Source organism: Parasteatoda tepidariorum, chromosome 4 (genome assembly GCF_982258835.1).
Source record: "Parasteatoda tepidariorum strain Cologne lab strain chromosome 4, Ptep-v5.0, whole genome shotgun sequence".
In the NCBI taxonomy this organism is placed as follows: Eukaryota; Metazoa; Arthropoda; class Arachnida; order Araneae; family Theridiidae; genus Parasteatoda; species Parasteatoda tepidariorum.
In genome coordinates, this window is record NC_141758.1 from 29,268,706 (window position 1) to 29,283,270 (window position 14,565).

The 14,565-nt window shown below is 27.5% G+C and overlaps 1 protein-coding gene across 1 annotated transcript in view; it reads left to right on the forward strand.

The window, feature by feature from the left end:
• The window catches only part of Su(Tpl) (Suppressor of Triplolethal), a 91,836-nt gene extending 78,497 nt beyond the window's left edge, over positions 1-13,339 (forward strand). The window contains exons 8-13 of the mRNA XM_016048019.4: positions 1,270-1,426; positions 2,677-2,755; positions 4,332-5,301; positions 7,357-7,429; positions 9,573-9,744; positions 11,397-13,339. Coding sequence (XP_015903505.1) covers positions 1,270-1,426; positions 2,677-2,755; positions 4,332-5,301; positions 7,357-7,429; positions 9,573-9,744; positions 11,397-11,552 — 1,607 coding nt within the window. The 3' untranslated portion in view covers positions 11,553-13,339. The remainder of the gene's footprint in view (positions 1-1,269; positions 1,427-2,676; positions 2,756-4,331; positions 5,302-7,356; positions 7,430-9,572; positions 9,745-11,396) is intronic.
• The last annotated feature ends 1,226 nt before the right edge of the window (positions 13,340-14,565 follow it).

The window sequence follows — 14,565 nt, forward strand, 5'->3', positions numbered from 1 at the left end:
GGATTTATAAAAAGGATTTTTGAATTTATAAAGAAAAAAAGACTCAAAATAGAAAGTTTTTTATTTTATGTAAAATTTATGGTTGCATTTATATTGCATTTTTTCATTCAATAAAATGTTTCTAATAATCTACTTAATTTTGTTCTTATGAAGTCAACATGTTTCAAAGTTCCTTTTCTTTTAGTTTTTAAATATCTCCAAGTCAAATATTGGCATAACAAGTTGCAATTCCAAATTCTACTCTAAAACATGTGCATTATTTAGTAAATTCCTTTTATTCTGTATTTGAAATGAGAGTAAGCTTGGTAGATATAAGTTCTAAAACAATACGAAAGTTAAAATTCCAGGTAACACAGACTCATTAGTCAAAGCTCGAGGAAGACTGCCTCTAAAACGGCCATTGAAAACATTTAAGAAATTAAACTTTCGATTGTTTAATATGCAATTTTTTCTGAAGTACAAAGAATTATAACCTAAGCTTAAAAATAAAGAAATTAATCTAATATGAAGCTCAAAAAAGTTTAAGCTTCATATAAATACGTAAAAAGATCATTTAAGAGTTTTTTCTTAGAAATGTAACAATAACAATCTTCCTTTTTCTCTCTTTCTCCAGTACATGGTTATATTTCCTTATTAAACAAGCAAACCCCAATAAACAGAAAATTTAGTGCATAACAAAATGCTATTTAAGAGATTTTATGATTTATATGTAATATGGTATTTTAGGTTCTTATCTCTTTTATGACATCAATAAAAATTATTTTAGAAATAAGCTTATTTTATTATTGTTTTCATTGTTAGAGCAGATTTTGTACTATTTCTTAAAATCATTAAAAAGTGCCCAATTCAAAAATGTTTTTTAGGTCTTTAAAACATTGATTTTTCTTGACATGTTTCCATATTTGTTATTTATTTTTCATTTTCTTGTATTGTCCTTATTTTTGGTATTCTAAGGACGAATTATCATCCTGATTAGGGCAATTCTAGGTTATGTGAGGAACAGTCGGCTATTATCGTTTGTTTTATAGTTATAGGTTTTTTTTTCTTCACAGATATAATTAAAAATATTTTATGTAGTAATATATAATGGAGATATTCTCACACATGGTACAATATTTCCAGTGTATTTATACTTATAGAAACAAAACTGAAACATTAATTTGTATGTGCCATTACTTCCTAATTAATTTAATAAACAAAGTTACTAAGTTTATGTGGATAATAGTATATGAATTTATCTCTTTAATATTTGAATTTTTTCGTATTTAGAGGGTATCAGAGATAAGGATAGAAAAGGAATTGGTGCTATTTTGAGTCAAGTGGGTTTGTTGAAAGGAAATGTATATAATCTTGCCAATTATTGCTGGAATGAAGTTCAAGATAATTGGAAATTTGTTACCCAAGATGAATTGGATATTATTCGAAGGTTAGTCATTTTTAAAATGTAATTTTATGTTATAAATTGAGTAGCACTTAGGATTCTTTCTCTGCCACTCTTATAAATTTGTGAATAACTCCTGTTTTGAGAATACCTCATATTTTGAGTAGATCTTTATATCTAGGATTCAAAGCTTTTGCATAAATAGCAACCATTGGTATACAGCATATTTTTCTTAACAGAAGATTCTAGAAAGAAAGTATACTTAATATTTAAAGCAGAGGTGCCAACTATCTGAACTAGTTATCTGCTATGAGTTCAATTATGAGTAAAATTCATATTAACACAATTTTAAGGTGTCTATACTACTAAATTCTTTATAGGATTAATTCTATGTCTCATTTCTTTAACTCTCACTTGGAAAAAACGAGGTGATTAACGCATTATCTCGTCGACCATTCTCACCAAAGCGGAGTCACTTATTTTTGTACCTTTTAAAATTATATTTTTTTAGTAATTGATTATTAATAAATAGACAAAATGCACATGTATCTTAATGTATGCAATACATGAAAAACATTCAAATTTGGACCAGTTCCAAATTTATTTTAAGATTTAACAAAAATGGTGTGCAAGATATTACGTGAATACCGAAAACTAATTTGAATTAAAAAGGATTTTTACATTATAGAATAATAATAGATTTAATAGTAAAATAATGCATAATTTTATTAATACCGACTTAATATAAAGTCAACATTAATAAAATTATGCATTATTTTACTATTAAATAAATAAAAAAAGTAACACTTAGGCACAAAGGTACCAAATTAAAAACACTGAATTTTATCCCTCGTTAAAAAATGGTAAAGTTAACTTGATTACTTGGAATCAATGATTTTTATTTATTATTTGTAGAATTATTCAAAGAGTAGAAAAATATATCACAGATTAGTTGCTAACTACAAAATTTTATAACTCTTTGTAGTGAAATGGGAAAAAAGACAGGTTAATACAAAATTTCTCAAACTAATTTTTTTTAATGCTTAACAGTAATTCTGTAATCTTGACCATGAAATAGTAATAATTATGGATAAATCATAATCAAAACCTTTTGGTTTAAAGTAACAGAAGCTAGACGAAGTAATGAAAGTTACGTATGACATGACCTAATGGAACAATTTGGAAAGAAATGCACATAATCTTTTAAATTATACTTCTTTTTCCTCTTAGATATTATATTTTTATTTTAAATTAGTGTTTCGTTCTAAACTAAAAAAATATAATTATTTTTTCAGGAGAAAGCAACAAGTTTTAAGCAATGCAGCAAATGAGTCACCGCCTATACCAACACCTCCTAGTAGTTCTCCTGCGCAGGTTAGTTAAATGTTTTAAATTTGTCAAAGGCTTCCTATTGCATGACAAATCTTCATTTCTCTGTTTTATTATTATTTACTTTAGAGTGTTTTGATTTGCATCACCCTGTTCAATTCATATTAAAAATATGCTTATGTAAGAAACAAATATAATTCTTTTAAAACATCTGTTCTACAACAAAATCTAAGTTGTTTAAATTTTATCTTCCCCCAAAAAAAATTTGGTATTCTGTTAATTTAAATTTGTCAACTATGTATCAATATGTATTAAAAATATGGTGCCTACTCAAATTCTTCCTTTAACATGTTTGTACATGTATTGTCTTTGCAATCTTAGTATTGATACACATGATTTATTTGGTGATAAGGCTTATATATGTATATTTATGTGTGTTTAAGGATAAAAGCTTAAACAGAGATTGTCATAAATGTCATTAATGTTAAACATAATTGTAATATAATTAAAGTTATTTTGAAACACCTTTATAAATTTAATCTTATAGTAACATCTAGTTACATTTTTTTGTGTTTCCATTTATTTACATTTTCATAACACAAAATTCAGATAGCGATTACAAACATTAACAAATTAGTTAATGCAGTAATGGCTAATAAATAAAAATACTTGGAAAACAGCAAAAGGATTTGTTAAATCATTGAAAGAATTGTGCAATTTAAAAAAAAAAAAAACTCAAAATAATGCTTTTCAGTTTAGTTTGTAGAAATTTTGAAAATAATCTAGGTCCCTTTGTTTTGTAAATCAGATTCTTATAAATCTTTTCATGATAATAAAGGATAATGTCAGTAATCAGTAGTGTTGGGTACTTTGAGATAATGAGTATTGCAGATTTCAGATCATCTAAATTATGTTTGCTTAAATTGATTTTAAAACATATTTTTCTCATTGTTAGAAAACAAGGATGAGGAAGTGCATGTTAATTTAAACACATTAAAAGGGTGCATATCTAAGACATTTTTCATCGAAATTGCTGTAAAACTAAAATTATAAAGAGGAATGTATTGGCCATTACATTCTGCACAATTTAAATAGCTTAGGAAGACATGAATTAATTTTTAAAAAAATATTTTTAAACATTTTGAAGGATAAAAATCTTTTTTTTAATGGGTAGGATGTCAAAATTTATTAGCGTTTCGGAAAAATGGGTGGCAATACTGAATTAAGATTATGTCATATTATGTTCAGCTGACAACTTAATCTGCTCCTGCATCCCAGAGCCCAAGGTCAAGAAAACTGAGATGGACACAGTAAGGTCATGGCCCTCTATGGGCTGTCGCCACTGAGTTTAGTTTTAGTAAGGATATCTATTAGTTATGGTCATGAACATTGGTAATAATTTTGTTTTCTAGTCTTTTTATGAAAAGACCAGTGCGAATAGTGATGTCTATTTTCTCTTATGTGGAAAAAACTTGACATACGTTTACAAATGTTTCTGTGACAAAATTCTATTGTTAATATGTAATAAATTTTAGTTCAATATTTGTAATTTCAAGTGGATATATACATATTTGTAATCTATGTTTTCAAGAGTTCAAATTCTTTTTTATTTTATTTCCAGAAGCGATTACCAAGCGAAACATTTTCGGTGGGTCAAGAACCTCGTGCAAAGAAGCAAAGAATATCTCATTACAGCCGCACTGATAATTACAGTTCTAGTGCTAAAAGTGAACCTGTGGACTCTAGTGAAAAACTCCATCTGACTATAACTAACATGGGTCGTAAAGACACATATTCTCCTAGTACAAATGGAGTTGAACAAGATGAAATTTTCAACCCTAAATCTCCTAGCAGTAGCTGTGATGGCTTTTCTTCCAAAAAACAAAGGGTATCACCCTATCCCCGTACAGATATCAATCAAAACACAAAGAAAGAACCTAATGAAAAGATTCAATTCAACTCTACTGCAAACAGAACGAGCTCCTATCCCTTTATTACCTCTACTATGAATAGTAGTAGTCAAAATAATGAACTAAGTCCAAAATCCCCTGAAGATAGCTGTGATGGCTACCCAGTAGGAAATCACCTTGAAGACTCACAGTCATCCTCTAGTCTGAATTTAAGAAATGCCTCCAGGGAGGACGGGGAGAAGAGTATCCGCAAGCACACGACTGGACTGATTCACGCAGGAAGTAAAAATTCTGAAAAGCCTTTCCATAAAGCACCTGTGAAAAAGTATGAGATGGACGAGTCAAATCAGAAGCACTCTAAAACCTCTGTAAATAGTGAGAAAGGAAAGTCTTCCCTCAATCAAACTCTAAGTCATGTTAGGGACTCCATTCTGGAACCTGAGGCTCAGGTCTCCCCAGACTCAAACACTCCATACGAAGGAAAAGAACTAAAGAGTGACTCTTGCTCAAAAAGTCTTGTGAATGGCTATGTGAATAGTATTAAATCGAATGGTTACAGTTCTAGCCAATCCTCTTATGTTCACAGATCAAAAGTAACTTCTACCACCAATGGTTCTTGTAGTACCTCTCCTCACTCTCCAGAGTCTTGTTCTGATAGCAATGACAGCTTGGGTGCAAATAGTAAGTTACCTTAACGTGCTATTTTTTAAATTGTTTTTTTTTTTTTTGTGGAATTAAAGAGCTTTTCTCAATATAATAAGCCGCATTTTCAAATTGAACTGGAGAGGTTTTTTTTTTAAGAGTTATTATATTTATTATTATTATTTTCTTTGCAAAAACTTCACTTATTGACAAGATGTTTCTGTCTATCATGCTGCTATCGAATAGAAATTTCAGGAAATTGCATATTACCTATCTGTTAACAATACTAAAGAACAGTTTTCTTTCTTTTAAAGTGTGGCTTATCCCTATATTGCTGAAACTTTTCAATTTATGTGTTTGTTTTAAAGTAGCTCCTAATAGTTTTAAAAATGTTCATTGAAAAACCTTTTAAAAATAATTTTTTAAATTGCTTAAAAATATTTAATCCCATTTTAATAATTGTCACAATTTAAAATTTTTCAGAATTTTGAGCTGAGTTTTTTTTTTTTTTTTTTTTTTATCATTTTCATTTTTCACACTTTTGAAATCTGAAGTGATGGCATCAGCAATTTTAACTTTATTTACCTATTTAGTATAAAACAAATTACCTTTAACTACAAGGATTATTTACAAATTTATTTGTTTTCAAGAAATGCTTGCGCTATTCATATATTGCAGAGCTTTATCACATCAAAATTTTTATCGAAAGATCGATTCGGAATTCGTGGATCATGAAAATATTATAATAAAAATGAAATTTAAATTTAAAAACTACGGAAATTCCAAATTGTTGAAATTGCGATTGAGAAAACCTCGTGGACAATAAAATCAATTTGAAACTTCCCGTGTATGATAATGTAGCATTAAAAAGCTATGAAAATCCTTAACTATAATTCACAAAAATGCGATTGTAAATCCACACGGGATTGCAGGTGAATCTTCAATAATTGATTGTGAAATGCTTGATTTGAAGTTTACAGCACAAAATATTTTCTTTTTAAAATATTGAGATTTTAAAAACAAAGTGAAAACTGGAAAAATCTATTTTCTGGAACTATTCTGAACGACTGTTCACTCACTTGATTCTTGGAAAAAACTATGAAAGGAAAAGTATCAAAAAAAAATTTTTTGCTTTAAATAAAAGTTTTTTGTTTAATAGTGACGACTAGATAGTAAGCATTTAACTTAAAGATAATAAATTCATAATTAGAACATTTAAAATTTTATCAATTTGGTTATTTTAAAACAAATATTAGGAACGTTGGATAGTTTCTTATCAGTAATCTGGTATAATCTGTAGAGATAAGCGTGATCTGGAGACTATTTATTTGGATTTTTTGATCTTCCTAATATTTTAGGTGAAAGAAATAGTATTGCTTTATAGCTAAAACTAACCAAGATTTAAAAAAAATATTGTTTATCTTCATTTGGCATAAATATTTATAAAATTTGAATAATATTTTTTTGAATATTGCACTCTTCATTACTATTTCAAACTATTTTCATTAGACTAGTTCTGTTAAAATATTTATTTATTCTGCAAAAAGAGTTGTTGGCAGTAGTGTTTAATAAATTGGCAGAATATTAATGCTAAAATAAGGAAAATTAAAATTTGTTTGGAGAAAAAATTGATGTATCTCTTCTTTTCCAACAAAGTGTTAGTGTATGTAGGGGCAGTATATTAAATTTTAACTGATGTACTTAAAAAGAAATTGTAAAAACTATTCCAAATGAATATTTACTTAGGTAAATTACGAGATTACAAACAGGTCGTTTTTCGAAAATATATTCAATCCTAGTTACTTCGAGATTCGACTATATTTAAATTATTTTGAATTGCGGAATTATTTCAAAATTTCTTTTTTACCTTAAAAAAGCTCCAAATTTATCAAAAGTATTTTCTTCACATTTTATATTGAAATGTAAAAAATCTTTTATACGTAAAAAGGGGTCTGTCCTGACATTTTGTGAAAGATCCGGTTTTTGTGAAATCGTGAAAAAATTACTCACCTTCTTTCAACCAGGGGATACAATATATATATATATATATATTTAATTAAGGGTTAAGAAAATTAAATATATTATCCATTTTAGGTCCTGATCTTGTTCATCTAAATCTACCTCCAACTACACCGGAATCTGATCCTGAACTTCCAGACTATATGACGTAAGTGATGTATTACCAATTAAGTTTTCTGTTTTTCTTCTGGAAAAATTTTTTTTTGCTTCTGGTTAGGAAATATTTCTGTATCGTGTTCTTAGGAGTGTTATGTTTAAATATATATATTTAATAAATATGATTACATGTTGACCATTCCAGCATTTATAATTGTTGTATTTGCAGTCTTTAAAGGCATGTAACTCAGTTAAAAAATATTTGAGCAGTTTTAATAATTTTTTCAGAAAATTTGTCTTGGTGTCATTTACATTTGCTGCAATTTTTAATAACTTTCATAAGTTTTTAATCATCAAAAAAGCTTTAAAACTTTTTCTTTGCCTTTTAAAATTAGCTAAAACAGTCAAACCCCGCTATAGTGAACATGGTTTATAGTGAACTCCCGGATATAGTGAACGAAAAATTCGGTCCCTTGCCTTGCTATACCTGTATGATGTTATTTTTTGTGGATATAGTGAACCAAAAAATTGATGAAGTTGGATATAATGAACTTTTTTCTGTCTTCGACTGATTTTTTTCTTCATTTTTTTGTAATAATTTTGAAATTTCTACTTCAAAATAATTACATATTCCGATTTTTAAAACTATCTATAGTGGGTAAGGTAGCGATAAGTATTTTTTTCTTGTATGCTTCTTTTATCTTACTTTTCCTTCCCTAAACAAATCAAGTAGATGTTTCCAACCCAGGCAGATGATGCACCTGTAAGGTGTCAGTGAGATCAATATGCATTTTCTGTCAGAGGGAATGAGTAATTATTCATTATTGGTCAAAGAGTTGGACACTAATATGTGTTGATAAGGCCCTAATTTCAACTCCTTTTTGCTCTCAGTGCAGTTAAAAGAAGGACTGCAAACAAGTGTCTCAAATTTAACTATGTCGAGTAGTAAACGTAAAATGTTCTCCATTGATGATGAAGTGAACATAATCAGAAAAATTGAAAATGGATGTAATCAAGCTGATATTTGCAGGAATATAAACTATCCAAATCTACAGTTCCTAACATATGGAAAAATGGGCAATTAACAATTTCTGCTCATGAAAAGAACTTAAATGGCAGAAAAAAGTTGAGAAAAGCAGATCACAAGAACGTTGAAGAAGTATTACTGAAGTGGTTCAGCATTCAAAGAAGCCGGAATCTTCCGGTATCTGAACAAATGTCGATGAATTTGCTAACCGATTTTATGAGATTACTTTTATGTGCTCGAATGGCAGGTTAGACAAGTTTAAAAAGTGGACTAACTGAAATTCAGGAAAAATTATCTGAGAGTCGGGAAGTGTTTCCATATCTGATCTTAAGGATTGTTCATCAGCTAAAGATTAAAAAATTTTTTTTTGTACTTAGGACAAAGAGTAATAAAAAATAACAAATTTTTTGCTACTACATAATATTTTTCAGTCATTTATTTGAATAAAGTGTAATAAAAGGGAGGAATTTGGGAACCATTAGTTAAATTGCCTGCATAACGGATATAGTGAACCAAAATTTCGGTCCCTTGAAGGTTCATTATAGCGGGGTTTAACTGTACTACATTCTTAAAAGATGGATTTGCCAATATATATTAAATGCTCATTAAATTACTATTAATATACTTTTTATTGGATTTCCATGGTATAACTTATATAAGTATTTTTTAGTACATCAGGGTACGTAGCGTTTTTAAAATCCCTTAAAAGTGCTTTTTTCATTGGGTGTTTTTAAAACGTGTTTAATTTTCCCTTTTCGAAATTGAGATTTTTCCTTTACCATGTTGATTTTCACAACGAATTATGCAGAAAGATCCTGTTCACATTGTTCTATTCAACGTTTTCACAATTAATTCAACCCCAATCTAGTTCGGCGTATGAAAACTTCATTCGATTTACATGACTCAAAAATTTTTTATATGGCTGTTAAAATCAGATAAAACCGTCAATTGTCAGAAACTTTCCAAACCTGCTTAATTATATTTTTTTTAAGTCCTTAAAAATATTTGAGAGCTTGAAAAGTGCTTAAAGGGTGCTTATTTTTTTGTTGAACAATTTGGCTACGCATCCGTACATATTAATGATAAATAAATATAAAAATTTCATTTTTTCAAGAAAATTACTAAATATTTTATATAAATATTTATTGTATGATTTTTTTTCTTTTAGGAAATACACCAAAATTTTGTCTTATGATCAACGAACTAGGTATAAAAATGATTTTAATGCACAATATCAGGAATACTTATCTTTACATTCAAAAATAGAAAAAATAAAAATGAAATTTATGTCTCTGAATAATCATTTACGAAATTATGAAGAAGGTTCAGAAGAATACATGGTAAGTATATTTAGTTACTATGCAATGCAAATATATTACTTTATTTTATATATTATCTGTTATTATCGTATATGTTTTCTGCATAATAATTGCTTAACTGCAATAAGTTCTGCATTGAACATCATAATGCATGAAAAAATATGTTTATGATCTATGTTTCTCTCCTCTATCTGTACAAATTTATAATTTAATTTGCAATTTTAATGTTTATATTTTGTTCAAAACCATTACTTTGAAATCAAAATGTAATGAAAAAATTTATTTATTTATTTATTTTTATAAAATTTGAATTAAGTAATCAAATTCTTTTCTGGTGGCAAGTGTACTTTTTCAATAGAATTAAAAACCAAATCCAGTACCAGTTTTCCTACCTTCTATTATAGTTTGAATTTCAAAATAGAATGATTTAAACATAGATTGCTATTTATTTCTTGGTAACAGTGTAGTTTTCAAATGTTAAACAATTTTGAATTTTAAACTAATTTATTTTCCGATATTTATCGAACTGAAGAGTCACCTCTTGTTCTTATAAAGAAATGTAAACTTTATAATGACTGTTACTAATGTTATAAAAAATTTCAATATATTTGTCCTCTTTAAGTTGTTGTTGTTTCTAATGCCACTTGCCACACGGGCAAGCCTGCTTGGTGAAACCGAGCAAATTTAAGACAGAGTGTGCGTTTCTTGTTTTTCAGTGGCGCCATCTATGGCCAAGAATTCGACTTCTTCCACACCATACGACGCACCCGTTTATAGGGCGAACCCATTCATTCATCCACAGATCGTAATTTTTTACTTGAATCAGAGAACGATCGATCTCCAATCCAGTACCCCCAGAGGTATTGATTTGTTGTGGGAACATGGAGGACTTTTGCGACTCGGCAGATTTAATGTGCATCAGTCACTTTACTATCTTCGGCCGGCGGGGTTCGAACTCTCGGACATGGGCCCATCGCCCTACCGAAACTTTTGATATCTCCCCCCTCCGAAAATTGCATAACTATGCCACTGTCTTATTGTATTTCACACACTTGAGATTATCCCCCAAGAAAAATCTTTTTTCAAAATTTCTAATTGATTTAGAGTTGTCACAATTACATATGTAGGTAGGAATGAGCTTAGTTTAATTTTTTTGGGTAAAATAATTTATTGAGTAATAAACTAGTAAATATGCATAATTTTTATATAAATTTTACTTTTCAAGTTTAAAAATGTAAAATTTGGAACATGAAACCTCTATAAAACTAAAATTCTGGAATCTCCATAATTACTTAACCTAAAGTTTATGTTGAAAATATGGATATTTATTAACGAAAAGTAAGGTTTACATATAGATTCCAAGAAACCTAACTGTTGAATTTCATTTATAAATATTTTTACTTGTATTTTACAGTCCCATTATTAAACTTGTAAAATAAAATTTTACTTTATATTTTTGCTTTTAAAAAAAGTGAAGTTTTTTTATTCAAGGAATAAACATTCCCGAAGGTCTAAATATTTTTCTATTTATCGAAACAAATTTTTTTTGCGTAAGTATATGAGCACGATGACACCTTTTTCTTAGTTTGAAAGTTAAAAAATGTGAATATAAAGCAATTTTTGTGAATATTAAACATGCATTTTATAATAATTGTATTTATTTTTCTTTTTAGAATATCAGTTCCAAAATATATGAGCAATATAGAGCTTATCATGAAGATGAAAACTATAAAAAATCTGAAGAAAAGTTAAATTATTTGCATACCAAGCTCTCACATATCAAAAAATTAGTAATGGAATATGACAATAGTTATCATTGTAAATCCTAGCAGTTATTTAAATTAATTTAGCTTTGTTTTGACTTTGGAAAGATTGAATACTGAAATAATTTATCTCTCTTTTCACATGTATGAAAATTTGAGACCGGTTCCTTTGGCTATGCTTTACAGTATTTCCTTAGGGGGAAAAAAACAACTTATTGTTAAATTTATTTATTGATTTTTTTTTCTTTTTTTGTTAAGGTTTCCAATGTATATTGTATTTACAAGCCAGTGGCGATGAAAAGAAACCTTTCTTTTTATTGCTTTCATTTATTTAATTTAAGATTTAAGTTCTGATATGCTTTGAAGTGTTCCGTCAGGAATGCCAACTCTGTTTATTTATGGTACTTTTTTTAATTTTGACCAAAAATGCCTGTGTTATCCATGAATATTCACCTCACTGCCAACTCTTCTGGTTTTTCCAGTAGACTACTAGCTTTCTGCCAGATTCTCATGGTCCAATTAAAATTCTCCTGATTTTTGTACATTTTAGAAAATTTCTTAAAATGAGCAAGTTACTGATAAAAGTCCCTATCAGAATCTTTTTTTTTTTTATACAATATTTACTGCTTCCTTGTGTATTTAAATCATAAAAAAGAAATTTTCATTCTTAGTAATATCTTTTTTTTTTAGTATTCTGATTTTTTTAAATTTTTTATTTTATTTAGGTTGCTGTATTTTTAAATTTAAAAATATGTTACTACCATCTAAAATTAAATATCTGTTTCTGTTCAACATTTTTTATTTAAATATTTGATGATTAGTATAAAAACAATTGCTATTCAAGTCCATTCAATGGAAAATATTTCATTCACCTAAAATTTATTATTATTAGTGTTTAGTTTTTATTTTATTGACTTTAAGAATTTCAAAAATTCTGTGTGTGGGAAAAAAAGAAAAACATTTTTTTTCCATTTTGGTATGTTTTTTTTATATTAGTAAAAATTTAATTCATTTTTTTAATTAATTTTGTGGGATTATATAACTTAAATCAGAAATTTGCAATAATTTTTTCCATAAAAACAATCATTGACTTTCCCGTGTAATCTCATAATCTTGTATTGTAAAATACAATTGAATACTTTTTGATAGAATCTGCAAACTTAATACTCAAGAAAATTGTGTTAAGTATTTTATTTCTTTAATTCTTAAACTTAATTGCCAATTAAATTCATTACAGCCAACCTTTTAACTTCGTGAATTTTTCACCAAATATTTTTTTTCCAACTCATTTCAATCTTTTTTCCTAATAAATTTTAGTCTTCTTTGAGTTGGCATTCCTGTGTTTCCCGCATTATATCTTGTGCTCCACATTCTCTACTTAATAGAATCAAACTTCTAATGTATGTAATATCTTATGTGCCAAAAATACTTTTGAAAATAATTTTATTGTGTAATAAAATACATACTGAACCAATCATTCCTTGTGAAATTCAAGTCTTAGTACCTTAACAGTTGTTGATTTCAGAAAATATTTTTTCTGGTGATATATTTTTTATCAGGAAAAATTGTTTTAGTGTTGGGATTGTGAAATAGTTGAATAATAGGTTGCCAAAAAATATCAATTGTCGTTGTAGTGAAAAGTTGACTGTTAGGATTGTGAAGTTAAACATATGCAAAATGATCATTTGTTTTTATGCTATAGACTTATGCAAGTGTTTTATTTTCTTGTGTTAGTGCTCAAAGCAAAGAAGTAAAAAAAAATTTCTTTCCCTCATATTAAGTGCAGTGTCAACTGTGATGTATTTATAAATTTTTCATGGGACTAATGTTCCTAAATTTCATTTAATATAAAACTACATCAATGAAAGATAAGACAATTAACCTATTGATAACGATGCTTAGCATGATGAAAATATTAATGAAGTCAAGCCCTTATTACCAGTCATAAGCAAAAGTTAAAGATTTCGTGTATACAATCTTAGCACTCTTATTTTAAAAGTTTGGAATTTTTTTTTTAAATCTCTGAATTTGTAATAGGTGCTTTAATTAACTTTATAGAGTAGTATATTAACAATATTACAGTAGGACCTTGAATATCTGACTGAACCACCTTTGTTCACTCGAAATAAGCAAATTAGTTTTCTTACATTATTATTTTCATTAATATTTCTTTCTTATTTTCATAAATAATATTTTAGTTATTTGATTAATAAAATCAAGTTTTTTTTTAAATTGATATTTTCTTTCCCTATTAAATTATATAATTTTTATGGAGTCAGAACGGCCAAACTTAACTATGCTAGAAATAGTGAATCAACAAAAAGGACACCTTTCAGATTTATTTCGCCAAACCAAAGCAACTAGCTCCACCAACTATTAAGACATTTATTTGTTATTCTAGTGAATTTATCTTAATTTTATGCAGTCATTTTACACCAGTAATAGTGGAAAGATTAGTGAGTTAATGGAATTATAATTTAAAATTTCTTTAGCAAACCACACAAACTTCTACCGCTAATAAAACTTTTTTTTTTGACCCGCTTGAAATTAACCACTTATGTAATCTTGCTGTATAAAGATAAGTTTAAAGGACCATCAATAAAATAGTCCTTTAGTTGATTTAACCAATTTTTCATTTTAAATAAAATAAAATTGAAATCGACTTCAGTTAACCGAAATATTGGAGTAAAAGTGGTTTGAGTAATCGAGGTGCTACTGTAATATGAAAATAATATACTTTTTATTTATTTTTATTATATTTTTAAAAGATTGGCATGTTGTGCTAACCTGAAATTTTTTTTAAATGTAATCATTTCTAAAAATGATTAGATTTTATATAATTTTTAAAAATTGCATAAAAGTAATTTACCAAAAAATCAATATTTTTAGTTTAGCATTGTCTTATCTTTTAAATTGTTCATTTATAGAATATGCTGTTTTAATAACAAAAGAAAGTGTTCATATTTTGTAGCAAATATATTTCATAACAACTGAACAGGTTAGAAAATTGTCCTCTATTCTTACAAAACAAAATAGATGTCCTAGTCTGTATGATAATTAGACATTTTTAAATCTATAT